Here is a 20859-nt window from a genome sequence, read left to right on the forward strand (position 1 = left end):
TACCCACCCATTTGTTTTGTTGTGATGAATGTTTTATTTTGATGGTTGTGAAGTTGTCTATATAAGCTCTCATACGGGTAATTATATAACAAATTAGTTCTAAGACATTCAAAATACATTGTTACCAAGTCTCACTTTAAATGAGGGTGTATTAGTTTAACAGTTTCCTCAGAGATCACTCCTTCAGCCTAACACTTCTGTATTTAGCCTTGCCTGTAGCAAAATGTCGATAATGAGAGTGTGGAGTCTCCATGCAGAAGCTCGTTAGTCTGTCCCCATCTGTTCTCTTCCACCTGACCACTCAAAAGAAAGGAAGTGGACAGAGCGAGAGGGGGTTCCGGCCCAGAGGAAAGACCTACGGCCACCATAATGCCCATTTGTGGTGTAAGGCACTCTTCATAGAAGCTCAGTTTTAACAGCTGACGCAAGCCGTCCAATTATGTATAACCCATAACATCGTGACAAAAATTAATCCTTCCCCTGTATTTGGTTAAACATAAAATGTCCCACTAAATGTCAAATGAAAGCAGTGATTTTTACTTAAAACCTAAAAAGTTTCAATTCCTTCTCTCTCTTGTTATTGTCAGTGAATTGGGGTGTACACTTTCTGTCTTGGATAATGTATAAAACATTGTAACTTCCATTTGCACATAGACACAGTATCTTAATGCAGCAAGATTTGAAGAGAGCGCCTGGGGGATTCTGGACAAACAGAGCCATACCACCACACAACTTTTTCTCTATATATATATATGATTAGGTGAAAATGATTACTTCATGTTTTTCTAAAAAGATGAATTGGTTGAGTAGTGAAGATCGCTTTCGCTGTCTGCTACCATCCAGGCTCTAATACAATACTATATCAAGGAATATCAACCCAAACAAGATTTATTACCATTGATAGGTTCAGATAAAGGCTCAGATTGTATGATAGGCTTATATTTGAATTCATAGATGTTGTGGTAACACTCATATTATATTGTTCACAGCCACCAGCTAGCTCAATCTCACAATTTGACAAATTCAAAAGCATTGGTCTCTATGAATAATTATACATTGTGTAACTCTAAGGTAATGCAAAAAAAGCAAAGTCACACAACACTTTAAAAAACAACAAAGCAGTAGCTGGTAGATAATCCCTTACGGAGGGGACTAGAAGCAATCTGCAAACTATGAGGCACAGTTGCCATCTTGAGATTCAACCCAGAAAACAACCCTTTATCCAACACTATATATGCCAAGAATGTTGATGTGAGCAAACAAGATCCCCAGCTGGTTTACACTAGGATACATAATACTGTACAAATCGATGGACATTGCGGACACCACCTTATCCAATAGTGCATTTTCTGATGCAGTTAATGGAATTTTGGGACATAGGTCACAATCTAAAAATAAATTGTATATAATATGAAACACATTAACCTGCATCTAAAACCATTTTAGCAGTGCATCTTAATTGGCATACAAATGAAAGATTTTCAGTGTACAATGGGAAATTATGACAAAAAGGTTTGTCTTGTGGTTTTTATCTCTGTTATTTCAACAGTCCATTTGCATCTGTTGCCTGCCGTTTGAGTCCAAAACCGTCACCAAGTTGACCAAACTCCCACGGTCAACTGTCCCGTCCACTGGTACCCACATCTGCGTCACTGTGTGCGGTCAGCGAGTCACAGGTTGGATTTGGGGCCCGTGTTCACAGGGATTGCCCGGAGCTCAGTCCGCATGCACAGGTACTCCCCAATCACAGCCATCAAAGCCATGCAGGCAATGTTGACGAGCCACCAGGACAGAGCGGCTGGAAAGTGAGCGTTGTAGATCCAGCAACCAATCATGTGGAAGAAGTGGACAGTGACGGTGAAGTCCAGGCACTGCTTCCCTCGGCGGATAAAAAACCACAGGCCGAGGGCACTGGTGAAATATTGGGACAGACACAAGTTAGGATAAACATGAATCATGTGGAGTTTGAATGTGTAACTCATGTGCCATACCCCAATAGAAAAAAATAGAATACTGTATCACTGACCCTGTTCAATATGGCATCTTGCCGAGATTAAGCATTTCTCTGCAAATTTACCTAAACCTTAGGTGTGACTTTACCTAAATAAAATACCTAAACTCTCAACTCTAAAATGTGTCCTCACTTATCATTTTAATAATGAATTGTGATGCAATATTGAAAAAGCTGATTGTGATTAAAAGACTATAACAAATTAGTCAAGCCATGTTGAGTAGGTAGGCGGTAGACTGCATATGAAAAGCCCTGGCCGTGGTCCAGGACGCAGACTCATTCGCATCGCACTGAGAATGTGGTCCAGTATGGATCAACATCCTGAGCAGCTTTCAATGTGGTGGAGGTTATTGGCTGGGCTTTCAAAGTGTGTTGCTGGGATGTGACGAGATAGAGGAACAAGAAAATGCATTTAAGGACAACTCTAAAGATGATCATATATCTTACCATGTAAGAGAATTTAAAACAAATGCCATCATTGAAAGTCTGCCTTGTATCGTTGCAAATCCAAGGACCTGCAAGTAGAAAAGCTTCGTTTAGACCGTGCCGGTGGTTGGGTTCATAAATTGGCATGGCATGGCATGAATTGCTATTACACATATGGTTAAGAGTAGGACTTACTTGATAGCTAAATATTTGGTCCAGAGAGTGGTTAATCTGCACAAGGCTGTCCACTCCTGCCATCCACAGTCCCAAGAAGCTGTAGTAGATGCACTGCATCAGTACAATTTGAGAAACGATCAGGACTGGGTCCCAGATGTAGCTTCTGAAATGGCTAGCCATTGCACTGTGAACTCTGGGATCTTCTCAAAGCTGATGAAAGCAGTGAGTTTGACTTCTGAATTGGAAACAAAAAGCAGAAGAAGTTACAAGTTAATTTGTGGATTTGTATCATTTCTGTATACGTTCTAAAACCGCAAGGGCACAACAACACACTGAAACGTTCAAAGCATTTGGGAGATTGGGGCCAACAATAACTTGACACATAACTAGGCTGATACAACGCACATTTTCTTTTGAAAATATATACATATACTGTCAAATAATATGACAGCAGTCCGAGTGAGTGGCAGTAGTGGTTACGAAGAGAGACGGCTAACGTTAGCTGCCGAGCATACAAAGACCAGCAGTCCATCCTGCTGGACTGAGCAGATCCCAAACCAGTCTAAAAACACTCGGATGCCAATCATACAACAACAAGGCTTTGTGTCCCGCGGGTTTGACAGTCTTGACCGGGGAGGAATCAAATATTACGAACATTGATGTATACAACATAGGTGTTTACGTTTAATTTGATTGAGGCAACTTCATCGTAGTTCCTTGACAGCAGAAACGTTCTTTGCCCGAAAACAAGAGTCTGTTCAGCTGTGAGTGGGCGAAACGCCTCATCCAAACGAAAAGCCACGCAACAGCTCGGCCCGAAACAACCCGTTTTATGTTATCAATGACACGTCCACATAATGTTTAGCTCCCCGTGTCTTGCATACGCAAAACTAAACCAACAAGTAAGCTAGGTCGAAATAATTTAACCGGATAACAAAATTATTACAATAATTTCCAAAATAAAGTCCTTCCTCTAGCTTCATTGTATACTTTTCAAGCTGGATAAGGCTTTTACTTTGAAAGAGACTAGGAAACGTGCCCAAAGCGCTACGTCACGATGTACCTGTTCACCGATTTGACAAAATGTTTTATAGATACATTTTTATTATAACAAACTAAATAAAAATAATGAAAATTATAAGAATAATAAGAATAAAAATAATATTTAGACGAGTTGAGTTTTAAATAGTGTAAATAAAAGATGTTCTTCTCAACATAAAATCCTAAAAGCACGTAATTCTTTATGGATAACAACGGACGCAAACCCATACCTTCTTATCCCACGACATCACATTCAATGAAAATATACCCAGTCGTGCTTGTTATTGATTAAATAATGACTTTACGTTAATAATATCAACCATATAAACCTAAACCTAATAATTTCCATTCACACATTAATTCCAATTAAGTGTTGTGCTCTGTTCTCTTAATTGCATATCCCCTTCTGACTTCAGGGACAGGTTCACTTTTCACAAATATTGTCGGCCTATCGTAGGCTACTTTGTCTTCTTATCAGGAAAATCACTTTATTGCCTGATGGACCAGATATACATTTATTTTAACTAAACATCCAAGAAAATGTTTTGTATTAGCATGTGCTAATACATTTAGCACATGACACAACAAACAATAACAATAAAAGTTGTAACTACTAGAGAAAAACGAGATTTAATTATCCAGGGTTAAAAGGCTACATTTTAACATTTAAATTAAATGTAAAAATTCCTAATTTTTTACATTTAGGCAGAAGCACATAATAACAATTAGTTAAATAATAATATGTCATTAACTTTTATGTTAACATATAGTTTGTAAATAAACATTTAACATTTAAATGATGTAAGAAATAACTGTTATTAATTAGTAATTAGTGTAATTAGTGCCAAAAAGACATTTAGTTAACTATTAATAAATATTAATACAATATTATTGTTATATTATTGATTGTTTTTTATTTGTTAAAACATTAACATACAGATTTTATGCAAACAACTAATATTTAATTAATGATGAAAAAACTATTAACTTGTGCCAAATATATATTTTAGTAACAATTAACAAATATTAACAAAGGGTTAGGTAATGATTAGTTTGCTATTTATTATGGCACCTTATTATAAAGTGTTACCAAATATATATTTAACCCTATCAAAAAGTGAAAAGTTTTGTTTTTTGTTGTTGGGAGGGTGGGCTAAGCTTAGCCCAGAGCCTTCATCTGGGAGAGGTTTCTCTACCACTCTGGCTCAGTCTTTTTCAAGGGGAGCTTGAGCCCCCGCTATATATTTTTTATGTATTTTTTATTTTCGTAAGATAAGTCTGGGATTCTCGCCTCTGATTGGTTAGAAGAGCTATTTTTTAGATCGTGTTTCGATAAGTCTTAGCTGTTTGTGGGAGTTTATGGTTAGAGTTAACCCTTACCCGAACCCTAACCCTGACCCTAACTATAACCAATCGGAGGAGAGCCATTCTAACCAATCAGAGGCGACAATCCCAGACTTATCCTACGAAAAAAAAATATCGCCCGCAGGAGTCAGGCGTCATATTTCACGACGCATGGCCTACCACCGCAATAACAAGAACTTGGACCACAAAAACATTAATATTTTTATCAACCATTTTATGAGGTAGGCTATGTGGTTCACGTTACAATATCTTCAAAATTGTGTGTGTGACCAATAGTTAACACTAGACCGTGATCCTACCGATTTTCAAGTAAAAGCAAAACATGACGAGTGATCTATTACTACTTTGCTTCCGTGCAAAGGCTCTAAATGTAAATGTATACGCCTACTTACATTATTAACCGCAGTGATCACTCCATTGATCACATTTTATCACTATGAGTGATTTTAATGAGTGACATTTGAGTTTACGGAAGATAAAAGCCTACTTTGTGAAACACTGAAATAGAGGTTTCAAAGTTAACAATTAACTTTAGGTTGTTCACCACAGTAGGCTAAATGTATATAGGCTACAGTGGTAGGCATAAGTTTAGACACCCATGCTAAAATTGACTAAAAAGAGGAATAAAAAAATCGTCTTTTGGAAATTGATCTTAATGCCTTAATTAAACAAATGAGGAAAAATCCAACCTTTAAGGACACCAATTTGCTTTGTGAATGAATAATGTATCGTAAATAAATAAATGTTCTCCATTAAAATACAGGGTGCATAAGTATGGACACCCCCATTTCTTTAATTAAGGCATTAAGATCAATTTCCAAAAGATGATTTTTCATTCCTCTTTTTAGTCAACTTTGGGTGCCTAAACTTATGGCTACCACTGTACATCAGATCATATAGACCTATATATCTTATGAATAGGGCATAAGGCCTATAAAAATATCCAATGGAAATGTGATCAACTCACAACTAACCAATAATTTGGTCTGTTGAGAGAAACGTGTGTGCATGTGTATAGGCTGCTGTGTCGTAACAATTAATATAATATTTAAAAAAATGTATTAAAAAAATTTAGATTTATTCAGGATAAATTAAAGGTATTAGTTTTACAATTCTGGATAAACTGGTCTTTCTTTCTCCACTCTGATCCTGACTCTGTTAACCCTTACCCAAACCCTAACCATAAACCCTAAATGTAAATCATCCTGAATGAATTATGGTTTTTGTGAGAATGTTTGTGAAACTAAATTATGCTTGTCCATACCCCTTTCTGGTTACTGATTAGCTGCTATCAGGTCATAGGTAACATTTAAGAGGAGCTTTCTCATTCCCAGCTCCTTACGGTGTGTGTAGACCAGTCCAGTTTGTAGTGAATTGTGCATTTAGTAGTATTGTATGTAGTAGTCTTGCTGATTGTTGTTTGTGAACCGTTCTTTTCAACAGACAAAATATTTGTATTGTATTGTATTGTTTTAGTTTGAGTGTTTGGTTTCTCCAATTTTGTAAGCAGCAAAGATAAGAAAACAATTTTTCTTTCAGTTCTTTCAGTTTTTCAGATCAGCTCTGTTTTTATGTAAATAGTTGATAATGAATTACTGTGTTGACACAAGATGCGGTTCCTAATCGTACAGGTTTAGTGAAATAGGATGTATTAATACTGTTTGTGTCTAACTAAAGGGTGGACTGTATTCCGTATCCGCAATGCTGAAAGCCCATTCATCCGTGACAGCACTATTGCGAAACACAGGAATAATTCCAGAGGTCACCACACTCAGAAATGTAGCATGCATGCAACATTTGTTGGGTAAGTTGGTATCTCTTTTATCTTGTCATTGTATCTCAAATCTGCAACAACCTTTGCACACACTTTCACAATGGCATTTTTTATTGGTTTGGGCTTTTGCATTATTACAATAAAGTTATTTTGTCTATGTTTTCTCACATTGGTGAGCTGGGCCAAAGGTCAAGTCTTAACTTGAGGCTGGCTCCCAAAATGTGATTTTTCTCTGACTCAAGGGGCTGTGCGGTGGAAGAGCCAGTTCAGACCCGCCCCATTGTTAACAGCTCGACCCTTGCGCGCCCTCGTCGACGAGAAGATCAGCATCCAGGGGCGTTTCCTGCCCCCGCACTGGCCCGTTACTGTGCGGGCACACATGCACAGTGAAGAAGGGGACCTGTGGGAAGCTTTCTCCCACTATAATACCGATGAGAATGGCGTTGTCAACTGTAAGTCCAAAGGATTATCATTATACTGATTTTAGAGCAACAAAATGTAAACATAAGAATGTTAACGTCTAATATCTGTAACCACATACTGTCCAATAAGAGTAAGTCAAGCCATATCAATCACACTTTGTGATTGATATGCACCGCTCGGGCAAATAAGGCAATAAGTAATAATAATTAATATGTACTCCCACTATCACTATTGCTCTACCTCCCAATAGTGACCAAGGATCACTCGGTAGGGGGGTCGTATGTTGGCTGTGAACCAATGGGACTATTCTGGGCACTGCACCCTGCGCCTTCTGCAAGGGAGGGTCTGAGGTAGGGAGCTGCTCATCTGTGGACTGAATTCACTTGAATTGGTCGATTTGATGCCCCCCTCTCAAACACCTACTGTCTGCCCGCTCCACACAGGCTGAGGAAGAGAGACGTGGAGTCGCCCTACGTAGTGCAGCTGTCCCTCTGGGAGGGCCACGTGTCCTCGGACCAGGAGCCCATGGATGAACAACATGCGGGTCGACTGGCCGCTTTGACTGTGGAGCGGTGGTACGTGGCTCCGCACACGAGGAGGGTCGAGATCCGCCAGAATGGGATTGTGGGAACGTTATTTTTACCTTCTGGTAAGCAGAATAATGAAGCACCCATTTTTTTTTATCTGCTATTATTTGTAATGACACAGTATACACACAAGTTTGTGATTTGTTACATTTATTTTATATTATATTATATTATATTTATTTGTTTATTGATTTGGTCATTTATTTGTTTAAAAGTATTTGTTTAATTGTTTATCTCAGCCAAGAGGCTATAGAGCTAAATTATGGATTGGATCGATTTGTACATTCAGTATATTAAGAATACATCACCTGCTTGGCTGAAGGGAAAAAGTGGCTTTATTAAAGACCAGGCCGTTCAGTGACCGACCGGATCACTTCCATCCCACCCAGGTCCGGGGCCCTTCCCTGCCATGGTGGACCTCTGGGGCATTGGCGGAGGGCTGAACGAGTACCGCTCTGCATTGTTTGCATCTAAAGGCATTGCCAGCTTGTCTCTTGCCTACTTCGGACACAAAGACATCCCCGGCCCACTGAATCAAATAAACGTTGGGGATGATTACCTCCGGGTAAAGAAAGTTCAGTTGTTAGTTAACCTCTGCAGTATGTTGGCGGTGTATCCCTATGTTGTGCAGCTAAAGCTGATCTGTTCTTGTTTTAAACCTCTTCCCTTTGCTGGCAGGCGGCATACAACCTCCTCCAAGACCACCCGGAAGTCTGTGGGGAGAGAGTTGGCCTCATTGGGCTCTCTTATGGAGTCTACCTTGTCCTACATATGGCCACTCATATGGGTCTCAAAGTAAGATGATTTCATAAGTAAGTCAAGTATAAGCGTTAATGTGTTGATCAAAATAATGATTTTTTTTTCTTCCTCTCAGCCAAAGTGTGTGATTGGTATCAACGGACCACTGGGAAGTAATGACAAGTGGCCTAGCATGATGTCTGGAAGGTTTCCAAATTATATATACACATGTATAGCTGACATGGATTATCCCATTTTAAGCTTCTTTTCTTTTTTTTTTTACATACCAAGACATACTAATCTGAATAAATTGGCATACACCAGGAGATAGAAATATTTTAAGATTTAGCTCTTGAAATATAAACACATTGTACAACTTTGATGCTGGTGTTTTGCCCTTAAAACACTACCTTGTATTGTTTTTGTTATATAAAGCCTTATTATCATGTTCTAATACCACATGATATCACTACCTGTTTGGCTGATGTGTTGTAGTAGCCCGAAGGCGGCTGATGAACATGGCTACTTCACTGTGAAAGAAATGACGATGCCATCTAACATTCCCGAAGGCAACAAAATTAAGGTAACTATTTGACTCCCCATGCACACACTGACATGTGAAGCAGGCTCAATGATTCCATCAAGTTGTGTGTTTTGGCAGATTGAAATGTTGGAATGCCCTTTATTATGCATATTGGGTGAAGACGACGGCAACTGTGCAAGTGTGGAGTCAGCAAATGAGGTGAACAAACGTCTAAATGTATGAAGCTTACCACATTCAAATGTGGCTGGATTAGTACTTTTTAAGATTCATTCTATAACAAAGACAAAGAAGATCTATTTCAGAGAAATAAAGAAAATCCTACAATGCAATCTTATACATTGATTTCCTCATCCAAGTACTGTTATTTTCTACTTTTTATTTTCTAATCCTGGAAGTTGCCCCTTTAAACCTCCTTGATGAGTTCTTGTTCCAATCATGTTGTATCACTCGTTGAGATTGAGGAGGCCCTGAGTGCCGTGGGGAAAGCTCACCTGTTCACCCGCTTGTCGTACCCTGGGGCCGGTCATCTGATAGAGCCACCTTACTCTCCAAACACAAGAGTTTCCCTTTGGAGGGCCAAACCAAAGAAAGGTATGTTGTTGGGTTTTTCTCTTTGTTTCGCTTCAAAACTTAACATTTTTCTCAAACTCTTTGCTGGAATCATGGCTGCAGTTGAATAAACTACAGAACATTCGGTGAGGGTTATGGCAAATTCTAAAGGCATACTTTAATGCTGTCTTTTATTTGCTGTTTTGTAGTCAGAGCAATCTGGGGAGGGCACCCTGCACCCCATGCAGCTGCCCAGGAAGATGCCTGGAAGAAAATGTTCGATTTTATTGACTGTAACCTAAGAAGATAAGGAACCCGACATCACACTTTGTCCATAGTTCTCACGAGAGCACAATTTGAATTTGCTCAGCGAGTCACTCTGGGAACGAGCAATATACTCATGGTGTGTTCTAGATGCCTCGGACACAAGCCTTCCGAGTTGCACTTATGACGTCTACGACATTTCCTGTCTTGTAGCATTTATAGAGTTCCCATTCGTCTTTGTGATTGTGTCATGTCATTAGCTAGTCATTGTTATTGTTAGCTACATTAGCCTCTTTAGCAAACCAGCTCGAAAGCAAACAACACAACTTTACATTGTATTGCACGCACAGCAAGACAATAAATGCATGCAGTGCAATGCATAAATTGGTGACTGGAATAAAGTATTAATGTATTCAAGTGTGTAAGAGCATTTAAAATCGACATTAAAATGACCAACGTGTTACAAATAAAAATGAAAATAATTATCAGCCATTTTTGTTTTTGTTTGCTTCACTGAACCCGGTATACTCTCAGAATTCCGAGGGGGCACTGACAAAAAGGGGGCGTGCCTTCGTGAAATGCCGCAAGAAAGCTGGGAGATTTCCCCAGTTGCAAGTCGGCTGGTGGCTGGTGTCCGAGGCATCTGGAACACACAATCACTCTCTGATTCCCCTGGATCCGAACATTAACCAATCAAATCGGTGTATCTGATATAGGCGGGCCAAAAGCGTTGCTGTTTTACCAACCGGATACGGCAAGTCTTATCTATTGGTTAGCTCCGCTGGTCTGGATACGTCACTCCTTGTATTCTTGCCTATCACTAGTAAAATTAGCATACCGCATGGTCCCTCCAAGCTCGCCACCTGGATCGACCCCATAGGTAAAATGTCGTCAGTCCACAATTTTTGTTGTATGGGGCTTTTGGTGTAAAAGATTGATGCATTACAAGATTCTACAGGATCTCATGCCAGCGAAAACCCAAAAGTTGGCAGCCCTCCATAAACCTTGAAAATATTACACTTTTTTTCATGTTTTGATATGAAGACTCTACCAGTCAGTATTGGTCAACATTTAGTGTCAGTCCATTAACAAAATAATGGATTCTTTCTTAGGTATTGTTTAAAGTTTAATAGATATATTAAGTTATCGATGGGGATTCAAAGTGGTATAAGGTCATGACATTCTGAGGTAATCATGGCAATTAGGGAAATGAACTCTTGGAAGTCAATCTCCAGATCTCCATTTTGATCGAGGTCTGCAAAAAGCCTGTCTAGAGTGTCGTTGTCCTCGATTTTCTGTGGAACAGAAGGAACAATTGTTAAAAAATGCGGCAAAACAACACTTTTTAGGTTTGTGAAGCTGATTTATTTTATATATCTACATATTCGTATTATTTATTAATCTCTTGTGAATGGAACACTTATTTTAGTAGAGAACAATTTACCACAATCAACAAAAAATAAGTTGTTCTTCACCTAGACGGTATTCTATTTAGAAGGAATAAACATGACATTGAGAAGTCTACGATATTTTTTGAGCCGATAATGTGTTTCACTTACGCTGTGTAAATACACTGTCCTTCATAATACACCGATATCAATACTACTGGAAGGATTGGCTTACCATTATGAACTGGCTCATTTCATTATTGATGAGGTGTTTGAGCTCTGCTTTTTTGAGCTTGCTCTTATTCCCAGAGTACTTGTGGAACACCCTAATGATGGCAATGATGGCTTGCTCCATGTCACTTATGCTGGGACGAGGACTCTGCAATAAACACACCTTATTTTAACCATACAAATCATATCCTGATTCCACATACATCTGTAGGAGATAAGTCAAATTGTACCTCATGCTTTCATGACATAAACGTGCATAATATTTTGGAAAATAAAAAATATATATATATCTATATAACAACCTACTGTATTTGAGATTTTACATCACATGGTTGTGAGAAAATAATGTTTTCTGAATCTAAGTAATAAAAGAATAAACTCATAGAGTGACATAGGAGCAAATATGAGCTAGTTAACAGCACAACAATGACAATTAAAGCAGCAAGCAGCATTTTACAGGTGCGGTGGTATGTGGAAAAAGGATTTTTGTCTAAGTGAAAAAACCTAGGATCCTTAGGGAATTTAGTGTTTTTAACAAAGATAGATAGTCTTAAATAGTCGTAAATCAAAGATAGTCGTAAATCTATCCAAAAAAGTAATAGGTTCTTGAGGCATATTTGTTCATCATGAGGATAAAAACGCGTAAAGACTTAAATGCTTATATCAACATCAAAATTGACTCCTATGATCTTGAGTCCAATACAAAAGTTGTTCAGAATCAAATTCTAAACAAGATAAAGTCAACATATTTTCAATTAGGGCGTGGCATCGAGATGGGCATGGCCACTGACTAAAATGACCACAGTTCATAGACAGAATGTTTGATTTGAGTGGGACCAACTTAGTGGCTGTTGTTGGGGACCAAAGTTCCAACTGCTCAAGTAAAATGAAGTTGATTGACAAAACAACATGGCCGCCAGAGGCTCAAAATCATCCAAAATTAACTTAATGCCAAAAAGCAAGGTTAACTTAAAGCAATCATCATCATCATTGTATCTATATCGGGCTATAGGGAGCGCTATAACAATGAACTGAAAATCCTACGCTCAATGTTAGGTGACTAAAGGCGGGGTTAACTTGAGTCAATCATCACACAAACTTGGTGTATCTACCAGATCTAAGCTGAGGCTATTCCATAACTGTCAGTTATGTTCTTTATAAGATGTGGCAAGGAAATGGTTCCAAGCTTCCAAGGAAGTACCTTTACATTCCACCTATGGTTTAATTAGCCAAAGGTATTACTTCAGGATTCCTGATGGACAGGTTGGGTGCTCTTAGTAAGCAGAGAACCATTCTGCCCCAGCCATTGCCAATTTAGCCCACAATGATATGTTTTTGCTTGTTCTCTACTTGGTAGGATATTTTAAACTTTTTTGAACTCTCCAACCCAATGTGTTACAACTATCGCTAATCGAAACAGCTATGCAAATCTATACGGTTAGAAACTCCAGAATATACTGATCATCCTGGTCAAATTTTGGATCAGTTTTCCCCAAAAACACTACCAGTGTTGCAAGATTGGGCTGTTCCCCTCCCAATTGGGCTACTTTTTTATCACTTTAGGCTGGAACAGTTAGCATTGGGCGGGTACATACAGTTTGGGCTGGTTTTGAAAAAAAAAGGGTTAGTGAGATATAGCGATGTGCCTTGTGTACAACCACCTAACTTAATAGTTATTACGTTAATTTGGTCACATTCAGGTGTTTATTTTGCTTGAGCATTGGCCTTTTACATGCCTATTTTGTGTGCTATGTGTTAATGTCCGCTCATTTGTGTAAGACACATTTTCTGCTGCTGTCAGTGTGTTCTTTACACAGACCTTGTGAGGTGTGCATGCGTGTGTGTGTGAGAGAGATAGAGGGACTGTCAGTTATGTTCTTTGTAAGGTGTGGCGAGGAAAGTACCTGTACATTCCACCTATGATTGCTTTTGCTATGCTTTTGCAACCTATTGTAATTGTTAGTTTTATTATTATTATTCCGCCACGTTTGACTTACACAGCCTAAACCGCTTGCACGCTTTTTATGAAACTTACTACAGCTGTACTAGAGGCTGACTCAAGATGAACAGAGAAGAAATATTAAACTGATTAGCCCAAAGGTGGCGCTATAGCAACAGTCCAAAAATGCAAATTTGGCAAATCTCACTAACAAAAATGCAAATCTCACAAACACTTTTTTTCAAAACCAGCCCAAACTGTATGTACCGGCCCAGTGCTAACTGTTCCAGCCTAAAGTGATAAAAAAAGTAGCCCAATTGGGAGGGGAACAGCCCAATCTTGCAACACTGGTTAGTGTTTTTGGGGAAAACTGATCCAAAATTTGATCAGGATGATCAGTATATTCTGGAGTTTCTAACCGTATAGATTTGCATAGCTGTTTCGATTAGCGATAGTTGTAACACATTGGGTTGGAGAGTTCGAAGTTTAAAATATCCTACCAGGTAGAGAACGAGTGAAAACATATTGTGGGATAAATTGGCAATGGCTGGGGCAGAATGGTTCTCTGCTTACTAAAGATAATACCAAAGGTATTACTTTAGGATTCCTGATGGACAGGTTGGTTGCTCTCAACCTGTCCATCAGGAATCCTGAAGTAATACTTTTGGCTATTGAAATCATAGATGGGATGTAAAGGTACTTCTTTGGAAGCTACCATCAACCATTTCCTTGCCACATCTTTAAAAGAACATAACTGACAGTTATGGAATAGCCTCAGCTTAGATCTGGTAGTACACCAAGTTTGTGTGATGATTGACTCAAGTTAACCCCGCCTTTAGTCACCTAACATTGAGCGTAGGATTTTCAGTTCATTGTTATAGCGCTCCCTATAGCCCGATATAGATACAATGATGATGATGATTGCTTTAAGTTAACCTTGCTTTTTGGCATTAAGTTAATTTTGGATGATTTTGAGCCTCTGGCGGCCATGTTGTTTTGTCAATCAACTTCATTTCACTTGAGCAGTTGGAACTTTGGTCCCCAACAACAGCCACTAAGTTGGTCCCACTCAAATTAAACATTCCGTCTATGAACTGTGGTCATTTTAGTCAGTGGCCACACCCATCTTGATGCCACGCCCTAATTGAAAATATGTTGAATTTATCTTGTTTAGAATTTGATTCTGAACAACTGTTGTATTGGACTCAAGATCATAGGAGTCAATTTTGATGTTGATATAAGCATTTAAGTCTTTACGCGTTTTAAACGACACCCTTTTTAGAAGTCAATGGCTCCTGGGTGCTTTAATCTTTATTGTACAGACTTCGCTTAATGTCAGGTTGAAGACATTGATCCATAGATGATAGATGCTATAGGATTTTTGTCTAAGTCAAAAATCCTGTGATCCTTGGGGAATTTCTTTTTTTTTTTTTTTAATTCAAGATGGCAGTAAATCTTTTCAAAGAAAGTCATAGGTTCTTGAGCCAGATTTGTTCACCATGAGGATATGCACAGTGGCAGACTCTGACTGTTTGAAGGGCAGGGGCGAAAAAATAAAAAGGGCACATTCTGCACAACATGGGGCCCCACCAGCACGCAAAAAGCTGTGATGCATCATGTATGATGAAATAGTCCTCATCCTTATTAAGATTATACGGAAGAGGTATATGCCAGTTCAAAGTTTGCATTTTTGGACTGTTGCTGTAGCGCCACCTTTGGGCCAATCAGTGTAACATTTGCTCTCTGTTTCATAAAAAGCGTGCAAGCAGTTTAGGCTGTGTAAGTCAAATTTAGCGGAATAATAATAATAAAACTAACGATTACAATAGGTTGCCTTCGCACTTTGTGCTTGGCACCCTAATTAGTATCATACAAAATATAGACTGGTTTACCTGCATTTGAAGATGCTGTTTTTAGTGGAGCAGGAATATGGACGCGGTGACAGAGACCAACGGAAGAGCTGGCTGTACCGTAGCTTCACAAGAAGAATGAGCCTACAGTCTCCTCAACCCCCCACTGTAAAGCCTGTATGGTCTACTCTAATGGATGCTAGCGGTCAAAGGCATTCTGGAAACCACTTACTCTCAATATGAATCTTAATTGGTATCATGTTACTGCTGTGTGCGTTAGTCTGTGCTTATGTCTGTCTGTGTGCTTGTGTTCTGAGAGCCATAAACTGTCCATTTGGTGAAGAAGTTAGATTCATATCAAGTTTCAAGATTCTGTTTAGTCAGTTTAGTCCAAAGAAGACTGCAGAGTCACTACTTCACGTTCATTGCTTTATTCGTGGGCTCATGCAGGTTAATCAAAACAACCACCATAGTCCTTCCGTTGTTACCTTGTTTCTGCCTTGCAGTGTGTTAATCCACCCTCTCTAGGCTGAAGACTTGGTTGTGTGTGATACCTGGCCCCATGACCTATTGGTCTGTGGGGGATCTGTCGTTGGGCTGTGAGAAAAAGGAAGGGCCATTTGGGGTTGGAGATGCAGGGTGGAGGATGAGAACAGGATGAAGGTGAATACACATTAATTATTCGATCAACTCCTCAACAGTAGTGGAGGGAATCCTCAACATCAGGTATATAAATCTTCAATATACAGAGTGCCCTCATCTGTGGGTTTGAGAGGTCAGGATTGATTTGGTTCTCATAATGTATAATTTTAATCCATATTACTTTTTACACGTGTGTGTGTGTGTGTGTGTGTGTGTGTGCGTGTGCGTGTGCGTGTGTGTGTGTGAGTGTTCATTTAAAGTTTTTCTTTCAATGCAGTTTGACGAATACCCTAATAATTGAATATTGGAACCTTACAAATTGGCGAAGGAACACATAGTGTTAACGTTCACAATATTGTGGCTGAACCTGGCTTGTCACTCAATTAATGATGAATGCGGAATTTGTGGGTCGGGGGGGGACACACATCCGGCGCAGTTCTGCTTGTCTTGACACGGTGAATTCGTGTCATCTCTCTGTACCTTGTTAATATCAACCTCCAAAACGACTGCCCGCCCCATATGTGACGTCATGAAACGTGTGCAGGCACGACCAGGAAATACAATTTGAAGTGGGACTGTTTTGATCCTTTGAGCGGTTATAGACGTCTGTAACCTGTTCTGCTTGTCACTTCGCGTTGTCGTAACCGAAGGTCGGAATTAGGGGGGAAAGCCTACCGGAATTAAAATATCACAGTACGATCATTTGCAGTCCGAGAAGGAAACGCGATCAGTAAGTTAACCTATATCTCGGGTGAGGTATGGGTTTCAACGTATTGCAACTCTTTCACATGTAACCTTATTTCTACTAGTATGTCACCGCTGTGGGGAAACAACCATCTAAAATCACTGAGCTCTGTTTTGCCCCGGTTGAAGGTGACGGATATAGGGGTAAAAAAAAAAAAAAATACGGCATTGGCGAAACAGTGTGCTGGCTCGAAATTAAATGATGTCCAGGCCACACCTCTCAAGTACTTTTTTTTTTAATACCCAGAAATGCCCTATTTTCTCCAGAGACCATAATTAACTCCAGTGCGTCCCAGAATACTCTCTCACTCTCTGGTCACCCACTATGCGCCTCGTTTATTTCTCACTCATTTCAGTGCGCCATAGCACTCTTAACTAAAAAACTTTGATTATATTTTATTCAAGGAATGGCTGCCCTACTAAAAGTGCTGCTTCGCGTAGCAGAGAAAGCAGCCAATGTGGCCCGGGTCTGCAGACAAGAAGCGCCGCTCTTTGAGCTTCTGGTGCAAGAGAAGACCGGAGATGATAAAAACAAGAAGTTTGTCCAGGACTTTAAGACACTTGCTGACGTGGTGATACAGGAGATGATCCGACATTATGTCGGTGAAGAGGTAGGACGTCTACTCTATATGCTAAAGTGTTTGTATAATATTATATGATAAGATATCATCTTACCCTTTATGTTTATTTGCTCCAGTTCCCTGAAATGAGCGGTTTCATCCAAGGCGAGGAGTCCAACAAGTTTGAAAACGGTCTTGGTAATTATTTCACTACACTTCATAGCTAAAAATAATAATCTTAAAAGAAGATTTAAACCAGATTTTAAAACGAATGACCTTTTGAGAAAGTTGCTTTCATTTGAAATCTGAAATATTTGAAAAGATCTAGGCATGGACCATCAATCAGCTTTCTATCAGCTACAATATAATGCCTAGTTTTCAGTAAACCTTGGAGTGAGATTTGAGTATTTATTCATGTCTGTACTTGAAGTAAAGAAACATGACTGTTAACACCAATTTCCAAAGTTTCATAACTTCTAATCCTACCCCAACCTTACAAAAATGAACCTAAAAATAAAACTGGTCAGTGAATGGTGATCATTGACCACCCCCCAGTTTGTTTATGTTTTGACTCAGACCGGACCTAAACAAGCCACGGTCCATGTGATCAATTATATATATATGGATATATACGTATATATGTGGTCTATGCCCTTTTCTTGGCTATACACTATTGAAAATCCTCACTGTGTAGGCTATGAAATAAAAATAAAAAAGATCTTTATGGGGGCTTGATAGTGTTGTGGTTCATCTTACCCAAATTTCACAAGTCTACCCTTATGCATCTTTGAGCAAGATGGCTGCTCATTAATTACATATCTGAATTAAGTCACAGTCAATTTGGGATTATCTCGCCTGAGAAATAACTCAACTAAATAGTAGCAGTAGTACAATCCTCTCATGTGTAATGGGAAAAAATCAGTTTTCACATTCTGTGTCTCTAAATGCCGGTCGGAATGTGCCTGTGTTCAGTGAACCACTTTCGGGGCATGTGTTCAAAGGCTGTTTTTTCCGGACCCCCTGGGGGAAGAAGGGACAGACCAGAGATCCAACTTACGGCACGGCCGCGAAACCCTTTTTTATCACATCCTGAGGAGGATCAATCGATAGATTACCATCTGGTTAACAAATGCTTAGTTTTATTGGGGGGCTCAGCTGCCCTCAGAATCCTGACAGAAACTGTGTAAGAACTCCTCGTTTTAGCCAATGCTTTGGACTTCAGCTTGCGGAGAACTTGAAGCGATGCAGGGAGGACTCCCATCGTTGTTTGTTTCATTGATTTGTTTCATTGATCATTGTTTGTTTGTTTTATGGATTATTGTTAGTTTGTGTGTCATTGTGTGTATGTTATTATACCGTTATTACCCAAATATATGACCATAATTGCTCTAAGTTCAGATGACTCTTTATTCTACCCGGTTTAGATAGTTTGTGATTGACTTGGTTCCGGAATTCCCACCACCATCATATCTGAAATGAGTGTGTGTGTGTGTGTGTTGCTGTCCTGCAGGAGAGAGTGTGGTGGTGACGGTGTGCGCGACGGAGGCGGAGACGGCGGCGCTGTTGGGCTGCGTGCTGGACGGTGACTCCACGGCAGCGGCCCTGCTGGCCAAGGCCATCCACCAGGACCCGGCCGGTGTAGACACAGACCCTGGAGACCTGAGCATACCGCACAGTCCCTCCGAGCTCGGCATCTGGATCGACCCCATAGGTAAAATGTCGTCCGTCCACTTTTTTTTTTTTTTTTGCCATGCGGCTGTTGGTGTAAAAACATTGAACCGCTAGGCATCTGAAGAATCTTAACTCGAAAACACCCATGCCTGGCAGGCCTGGCTGTGGTACGAAAAACAAGTTACATAAACGTTGAAAATATGACACTTTTTTTCATTGTTTTGATGTGAAGACGCTACCAGCCAGTACATTGAGGGTCGTGAGATGGTATTGGAAGACGGCCACCTGTCTCCATCGGGTCTTCACTGCGCCCTGGTCCTGATTGGGGTTTACCTGCGTAGCACTGGGGAGCCAATCATGGGGGTCATCAACCAGCCTTTCAACCACAAAGATCCTTCGGGGCGGTAAGTCATGAACGACCCCAAAAAAAAACGGGACAGCGTTTAAAATACACAGCTGTAACTCTGTTTGAAAAGAAAGACTCATTATTTCGTGTGACACTCTCACACGCTCACCACAGCTGGCGAGGAAAGCATTTCTGGGGCGTGTGCTGCGGAGGTGTGAGCGCGTGTTCCGTATCCCTCTCCGAAAGTCCGGCCGAGGGCGCGGCGCTGCGGGCGGTGCTGAGCTCCAGCGAGAAGCCCGCCGTGAAGAAGGCGATGGCCTCGCTGTGCGGGCCGGACAACGTCACCTACGCCTCCGGGGCGGGCTACAAGATCCTGTGCGTGATCCTGGGCCTGGCCGACGTCTACGTCCTGTCCGAAGGGAGCACCTTCAAGTGGGACTCGTGCGCCCCCCACGCCCTGCTGCGGGCGCTCGGAGGGGGGATCGTCGACTACACGCAGAGCCTGGGGTCCCCGGAGCCCCGGGGCGCCCAGCTCACCTACCACCAGCCCCGCACCCAGAGTAAGGGAGCGGACTGCTGGGCCAACCAGGGCGGCCTGGTGGCCTACCTGGACTGCAAGGTTCTCAGCACGGCCATCGAGGCGCTCAACCTCAAGCCGTAGGGGTGGAGCCTTTTTGGGTGTAGCACAAGCCAAAGCACTGTAGCCGTGGCTCAGATTGTATCCATATATGCGTTTTTTTTCTATTTCTGGGGAAGAAAAGTTTTGGGAATGGCTTGGTGTAGGTTTTATTTTAAGCAAATATATATTATTTAATACAGAACCAGATATGCTTATGTTAATAAGAATGGCGGGGAAACTATGATACATTATTTGGGTTATCTTCAGCCATCTTTGCAGTTTTTAATATATATATATATCTATATATCTATAGATCTATAGATATATCTATAGATCTATATCTATAGATATATATAGATATATATCTATAGATATATATATCTATATAGATATAGATATATATATAACAGAATTTGTTTTTCATGTCTCTGTTATGACTATTTAATATATGTAAAATGTTAGTGATACATGATATATCTTCCAACTCCCCAAAATGTATCCCTCCCCTGATGGCTGTACTTGCAGTTGCAGCTGAGAATTGAGGTGCCGGCCTCCACTCACAAGATCACCGGTTCAGAGGGAAGGGCCACGTCCAAGCCTACATTTTGTAGTACACTTTACTCTCCATTTATTTGAATACCAATATAATGTTATGGGCTTACATAGCTTAGATAAGACAGCTCATCAGCTCTCAGTGGAGAGGCTATTTATGGGTGTCACCAAAGGTTCATCTGTATTTTCTAACTGCCAGGTCTTTTGGTTAGGAATTTATCAATAATCTCCCTTCGTTATAAATAGATTTTGTTTTCATTTCAACCTATAAAAAAAAAACAACCACCTCACATGTCCTGTCCCTGCCAAGGGGACCTCAATATCAGCCAGTGTCTGGTTAAGGCTGTGGCTGTCTGACAACACTCCTTTTAAGGAGAAAAAAGAGGTGACCTGGTCTCTTTCTGTGGCCGTAGCCCCA

At 40.2% G+C, this 20859-nt stretch overlaps 3 protein-coding genes and 1 pseudogene across 5 annotated transcripts; 2 read left to right on the forward strand and 2 right to left on the reverse strand.

The window, feature by feature from the left end:
- Window positions 1-862: 862 nt before the first annotated feature.
- Window positions 863-3502, reverse strand: sys1 (SYS1 golgi trafficking protein). The gene is made up of 4 exons (XM_084464880.1): window positions 3297-3502; window positions 2633-2849; window positions 2459-2526; window positions 863-1911 (listed from the first exon to the last, which is right to left on the reverse strand). The coding sequence occupies exons 2-4, from the start codon at window positions 2792-2794 to the stop codon at window positions 1671-1673; spliced, it is 471 nt and encodes a 156-aa protein (XP_084321006.1). The 5' UTR covers window positions 2795-2849; window positions 3297-3502; the 3' UTR covers window positions 863-1670.
- A 1633-nt stretch (window positions 3503-5135) lies between these two features.
- LOC311339304 (acyl-coenzyme A thioesterase 1-like) lies at window positions 5136-10379 on the forward strand. The gene is made up of 12 exons (XM_084464685.1): window positions 5136-5241; window positions 6698-6824; window positions 7037-7246; window positions 7468-7567; window positions 7661-7866; window positions 8194-8369; window positions 8483-8599; window positions 8679-8749; window positions 9038-9125; window positions 9204-9284; window positions 9542-9677; window positions 9845-10379. Exons 2-12 carry the CDS (start codon window positions 6722-6724, stop codon window positions 9943-9945), a joined length of 1389 nt encoding a protein of 462 aa, XP_084320811.1. The 5' UTR covers window positions 5136-5241; window positions 6698-6721; the 3' UTR covers window positions 9946-10379.
- Window positions 10380-11056: 677 nt separating this feature from the next.
- On the reverse strand, window positions 11057-15355 carry LOC311338216 (protein S100-B pseudogene; annotated as a pseudogene). Its single transcript has 3 exons — window positions 15350-15355; window positions 11523-11666; window positions 11057-11194 (listed from the first exon to the last, which is right to left on the reverse strand). The product of its transcript is annotated as a protein S100-B pseudogene (transcript).
- A 1178-nt stretch (window positions 15356-16533) lies between these two features.
- inpp1 (inositol polyphosphate-1-phosphatase) lies at window positions 16534-20093 on the forward strand. Of its 2 annotated transcripts, none has more exons than XM_084464381.1 (6): window positions 16534-16700; window positions 17099-17304; window positions 17391-17451; window positions 18764-18964; window positions 19157-19328; window positions 19445-20093. In XM_084464381.1, exons 2-6 carry the CDS (start codon window positions 17101-17103, stop codon window positions 19929-19931), a joined length of 1125 nt encoding a protein of 374 aa, XP_084320507.1. In that variant the 5' UTR covers window positions 16534-16700; window positions 17099-17100; the 3' UTR covers window positions 19932-20093. The 2 variants fall into 2 exon arrangements, with proteins under 2 accessions (XP_084320507.1, XP_084320506.1); XM_084464380.1 differs by having other exon boundaries at window positions 16534-16679; window positions 19445-20085.
- Window positions 20094-20859: the final 766 nt, after the last annotated feature.

This window comes from Micromesistius poutassou (assembly GCF_964030765.1).
Source record: "Micromesistius poutassou genome assembly, chromosome: 2".
Lineage (NCBI taxonomy): Eukaryota > Metazoa > Chordata > Actinopteri > Gadiformes > Gadidae > Micromesistius > Micromesistius poutassou.